The sequence below is a fragment of the Austrofundulus limnaeus genome, unplaced genomic scaffold, assembly GCF_001266775.1.
Source record: "Austrofundulus limnaeus strain Quisiro unplaced genomic scaffold, Austrofundulus_limnaeus-1.0 Scaffold1393, whole genome shotgun sequence".
NCBI lineage: Eukaryota > Metazoa > Chordata > Actinopteri > Cyprinodontiformes > Rivulidae > Austrofundulus > Austrofundulus limnaeus.
This window is the reverse complement of record NW_013953795.1, coordinates 49475-55263: the sequence shown is the minus strand read 5'-3', so window position 1 is coordinate 55263 and position 5789 is coordinate 49475. Positions and strand designations below refer to the sequence as shown.

Here is a 5789-nt window from a genome sequence, read left to right as displayed (position 1 = left end):
TTGCACACCTTATAAGACCACATATACTCAAATTTTAAGTTATGAAAAGTCCCATGAGCCTTTGCTGCTGAGCATACGCTGAATTATCTCCAAGTCCATGGGCTGAAAAAACATACAAAAGAATGTGGGCAACCACACTGGCTGTTCGCTTAATCATAAAAAATACAACTTTACTTGAAGTATTTGCATTTTGTGTATTATATTATTGCATTTGGCCAGCCATTCTCAGATTGATTGTAATCTTGGCCCTCTCAGGGAAAATTTAGAACTCAGACTTTTATTCGAAGTATTTTCAGATAAATGTCAGCAGTCTGACTTGAAAATAAGCAAAATGCCTGAATTAAAAACTGAATTATAATTAATTAAGTTTTTAATTCGGGCATTTTTAAAATCAATATTTTAAAAATCCCGCTGTGTCTCTGATTCCCGGCCTTAGTAAAACGCTGAGTCAGCACTCACGAAGTCCAAACACAGCGGCAGGAAGAGCGCAGTGAGCAGAACCGGGCAGCACCACGGACAGCGCCTCGCCCTGCAGCACCGAGCCGAGGCACGAGCCTCTCTCTGCCCCCKGCGCGTGCTGCGGAAACCTGAGCTGACATTTAAAAACACAGAAAGGGCTCTCCCTTTAATGAGGCGCACCTGCGTTAGCAGCTCTGACGTCACCGCTCTTCCGCTCGTGCCCAGCTCGTGACTCACAGGCGGCGGTGTAAAAAAAGAAAGTTGACTTGTAATAACCTGACGACGTAAATGTTGGTTTTTAGTTATGCTTGATTCATTTACTGTAAAAAATGAGAACATTAAAGGGTGTTTTGCTCGCTGTGGTGTAGTTACGCTAATTAGCGCTCACTGTTGCCTTGGTTACGACAAAGCCACATTARCATGGCGCTAACTTGACTGAGCCGCTCCAGCCTCTTTGTTTCATGGGGTTCCTCCGCTCTGTTTATTGGCTCAGAGACTGTCCGTCCTTTTTTTTTTCCTCCACTACAGCACCTCCTCCTCCTCCTCCTCCTCCCCACCCAGCCCCGCACCACACCAGCTCCTGTCTCTTCTCGGAGGAGCGGCGGGGCTGAGATGTGGCTGCGGTCCGCTGACTCTCCCTTCCTGTGCAGCCGTGTGTCGGAGAGGAGCGCCCGGGATCCACGGCGATGYGCTCCGGCGGCGGGCTGAAATAAGAGGGAGTCGCCCCGGGAGGGGAGCCAGGAGACCAGGAGTAAAATAAAAATACAAACAAACTGCAGCGGAGGAGATTTTTTTCCTCAGGAGGATGACTGAATGCTGACAAAGAAAACAGGGAGCCCCTCTGGCTTTGTGGACACCCTAACCTGAGAGACCCGCTGATCTCTGACACACATTTTATATTAATACGAGCTTCAGGGGGGAACCATGCCTGTCCGGAGAGGGCATGTTGCGCCACAAAACACATTTTTAGGGGTGATTATCCGGAAATTCGAAGGACAAAGTGAGTACCTGCCTTCCTTTTGTTTACTTTCACACCAAAAGGCCTTTTAACTGCTAATTATTACATCCACACTCTGCTTCTGTGTTCAAACCTCACTGGATTAAAATAAGATTTTTAAATAGATGTATTAAAAGTGCCTTATTTTTTTAAAAAAAAAATCTATTTCACAGAAAATTACCACAAACAAGTGTTTCCTTCACGTTTTTACCACTTTTAATACTTATCAAAAGATTTTCCGAATAAAAAAGGGTGAAAAGAAATTTTAAAGCTTTTGCAAGTGTTTCAGTGGGATCACAGCAGTAACTATGCACCTGTGCCTCTTCTATAAAGACAGGCAGACAGTAAKGCAGACTCAAAATTAAGCCTCAAACACTAATTTTAGAAAAAAAAATAATTTTACAAAAACTTGAAGTTGTACTGAGAAAAATTCCTGAACTGTGAGCCGAGCCAGTCACTGCCTAACAGCACTTCTTTAAAGACAGGCAGACAATAACGCAGACTCAAAATTTAAGCCTCAAACACTCATTTTAGGAAAAAAACAAATCATTTTACAAAAACTTGAAGTTGTACTGAGAAAAATATCTGAACTTTGAGCCGAGCCAGTCACTGCCTAACAGCACTTCTTTAAAGACAGGCGGACAATAACGCAGACTAAAACTTAAGTCTTAAAAAAAGCTGTCCTTTTACACAAACTTTGAGGTGTATAGTATTTAAAAAATCCTAAACTCTGAGCTCCACTGGTAACTCCCTGTATGGAGCAAAAATTAGGAGAAGCAAAATTCTGTCTGAAAAGCTAAGTGCTATGTAGCAAATAGCATGTAGCTTTAGCTAAAAACCTAAAAGTAATGAAATTTGTTCAAGGTAACAAAAGGCTAGCTAAAAGTAGAGAAAATGGCTAGCAATAAAATATAAAAGTAGCAAAACACAAGCCACAAATAGCAAAATACTAGCTAAAAACAACAAAATGCTACCAAAACCAATTGCTAACAAGAACCCAAAATGCTGGCTAGAAGTGGTAAAACGCAACGAAAATAAAAAGTGGTGAAACACTAGCTAAAGCAAGTCACACTRACTTTAAATAGAGAAATGCTAGGTAAAAGCACAGCAATTAGCTAGCTAAAATGTTAAAGTAACAACAAGCTAAACAGCATTAGTGCTTCTTTAAAGACAGGCAGACAGTAATGCAGACTAGAARTGAAGCCTCAGATAAACAGTCTTTCTACAAAACCTCAGAGTTGATCTGAAACACACGTTTTGATGTGGTTTTGTCTTTTTCCCAAAGCTGTAAATCAAAAACCATGAAAAAATTGTAAAAATTGTTGTAAGTTTAATTTTTTTTTTCAAATGTGTTGAAGTATTACTCTGTTCTGTTGGTATGTTTTTATGCTCTGCTCATATTTTAGGCGTCTCTTTTGTTTAAATGTACTCATTTGATGTTGTGGTAAATTAACTGACGCTCTCACCCTCTCTGTGTCCCAGATAAGAAGTTCCTCATAGCCAACGCCCGCGTGCAGAACTGTGCGATCATCTACTGCAACGATGGCTTCTGCGAGATGACGGGCTTCTCCAGGCCGGACGTCATGCAGAAGCCGTGCACGTGCGACTTCCTGCACGGCCAGTTCACCAGCCGGCACTCTGTGGCCCAGGTGGCCCAGGCACTGCTGGGCTCGGAGGAGCGCAAGGTGCAGATCACCTACCACCGCAAGGATGGTGAGTGTGGCTCTGTGTGTGCACACGGGCGGGTATTCCCTRCTATGTGGGGACAATGTTTTGCCATACACACGTACTTGTGGGGACCAATTGGTATTTACTGTATGTGGACCTAGTCCTCATGAGGGAAATGTCCGTAGTGGGTCAGGAGATCAGTTTAGAACTAAGGTATGAATTGAGTTCAGKTTAAGGTGAGGCTGTAGAAATCAATGGAAGTCAATGCAAAGTCCCCATGAATATAGCTAGGCCATGCGTGTGTGGGCTCAGGTGGTCCATGCAGCACCTGATGTGCAGCTGCTGCATCAAGTTGACTTCAAAGAGCCCGTCGGCTGGCATGTTGATCCGTTTCCAAAAAGGAATCAACTTTCCTTTTTCTGTTCTTAGGTTTAAAGAACTGGTTAAAAATCTTTATCCCCTAATAATGCTTCACGAATGGTTACTGTTGCTTCACTCTTTTAAAATCAGAGCTTTGCAGTGGGCTCATCTCTAACATGTCAATAACAGCCGCTGTGAAGGGAACCCTGACGAGTTGYAAYATTACACATTATTTGATAAATGTTTACTTYGACTGTAAAACAAAGACTGTAAAAGTAATGTAGGATGTTTAGCTTTTATTAATGGAAAACAGTTTTTTGTCACACGGACGTCACCATGTTCTTCACACCGCAAAGCATTCTGGGTAAATGTTGTAAACCGGGTGCTCCGGTGAGAGACAACAGAGCTGCTTCATGGAGGAGAACCTCAGCTTTAGACTGTTAGCTTTACCRTTAGCTTCAGAGCTAATTACTAAACATCACACCTGATTGTTGATACAGAATATAACTTTATCACACATTATAGTTTTTTAGCCTTGACACTCGTAAGTCTCAATTGCAATTCATCTTCATCATCATCATCATTATCCCCAGAATGAATCACGTCAATACCATAATGGTGACATGATAAAGTGAAAAATGTAATAAACATTTACAATTTATTTTAAGTAATTATGAGTTTTTASGTGTCACAAACAGCAACTTTTAGTAGAACAGAGAAATAACAACATATTAAGAGCAACATGTGGCAGTAGTTCCACGGTGGGTAACTTCTAGTCCGAGCTGGACCTGGAAGGTTTGGCTGGATCTAATCTGTAGAAGGGTAATCAGCTGTGAAGGTTTTCTTTGTGGTGAAGTCAGGTTTTGAAACGATGCAGAGCCTGAGTGAACCGGGAGAGAAGGTCATTAGCCCAGATGCTTTGGGAGGGATGCAGCCTGTGTCCCTGCAGACCTACAGCAAGATGTACGGTTCTGCTTCTGATCCCGACAGTTTTAGGTTCCTGTACGACACCCTGAGCACCTCTTATAACGGAGACCATGTTCGACTCCAAGCATCTGTTCTGATAATAAACAATTATATATAACATGGGCGAGTTTAGAAAAACGTGTGTGTTCTGAAACAGGACATTAGTTTCTGATTGTCTTTTTATTATTGATGAGTATTAATTAATACAGCTGTGGGACTTATAGGATTTGCAGTGAAAATCAATAAACTCCACTTCAGTGGTTCCGAAAAATTATTGGATTTTTTTAGATGAGTTATTAGCAGGCAGAGGAAGGAACAAGACCTTCCACTTTCTGTCATTTAAAGACTGGAATTATAGGAGAGAGAGAGAGAAAAAAGACACCGTGTCCTCAACTGAAACACTCTGTCCTCAGCTGAAACACTGTGTCCTCAGCTGAAACACTGTCTTCAGCTGAAACACTGTGTCCTCAACTGAAACACTCTGTCCTCAACTGAAACACTCTGTCCACAGCTGAAACACTGTCTTCAGCTGAAACACTCTGTCTTCAGTTGAAACACTCTGTCTTCAGTTGAAACACTCTGTCCTCAGCTGAAACACTATGTCCTCAGCTGAAACACTGTATCCTCAGCTGAAACACTCTGTCCTCAGCTGAAACACTGTGTTCTCAGCTGAAACACTGTGTCCTCAGCTGAAAGACTATGTCCTCAGCTGAAACACTATGTCCTCAGCTGAAACACTGTATCCTCAGCTGAAACACTGTATCCTCAGCTGAAACACTCTGTCCTCAGCTGAAACACTGTGTCCTCAGCTTAAACACTGTGTCCTCAACTGAAACACTCTGTCCTCAGCTGAAACATTCTGTCCTCAGCTGAAACATTCTGTCCTCAGCTGAAACATTCTATCCTCAGCTGAATCACTATGTCCTCAGCTGAAACATTCTATCCTCAGCTGAAACACTATGTCCTCAGCTGAAACATTCTATCCTCAGCTGAAACACTATGTCCTCAGCTGAAACACGGTGTCCACAGCTGAAACACTGTGTCCTCAACTGAAACACGGTGTCCTCAGCTGAAACACTGTCCTCAGTTGAAACAATGTGTCCTCAGCTGAAACACTATGTCCACAGCTGAAACACTATGTCCTCAACTGAAACACTCTGTCCTCAACTGAAACACACTGTCCTAAGCTGAAACACACTGTCCACAGCTGAGACACTGTCCACAGCTGAGACACTCCTCAGCTGAAACACACTGTCCTCAGCTGAAACACACTGTCCACAGCTTAGACGCTGTCCTCAACTGAAACACACTGTCCTCAACTGAAACACACTGTCCTCAA

The 5789-nt window shown here is 42.6% G+C and overlaps 1 protein-coding gene across 5 annotated transcripts in view; it reads left to right on the top strand.

The window, feature by feature from the left end:
* The first annotated feature begins 693 nt into the window (after window positions 1–693).
* LOC106535239 (potassium voltage-gated channel subfamily H member 2) overlaps window positions 694–5789 on the top strand; it is a 44465-nt gene continuing 39369 nt past the window's right edge. For all 5 annotated transcript variants that reach the window (XM_014032198.1, XM_014032199.1, XM_014032197.1 and 2 more), the window contains exons 1-2: window positions 694–1459; window positions 2939–3169. In XM_014032198.1, coding sequence (XP_013887652.1) covers window positions 1384–1459; window positions 2939–3169 — 307 coding nt within the window. In that variant the 5' untranslated portion in view covers window positions 694–1383. The remainder of the gene's footprint in view (window positions 1460–2938; window positions 3170–5789) is intronic.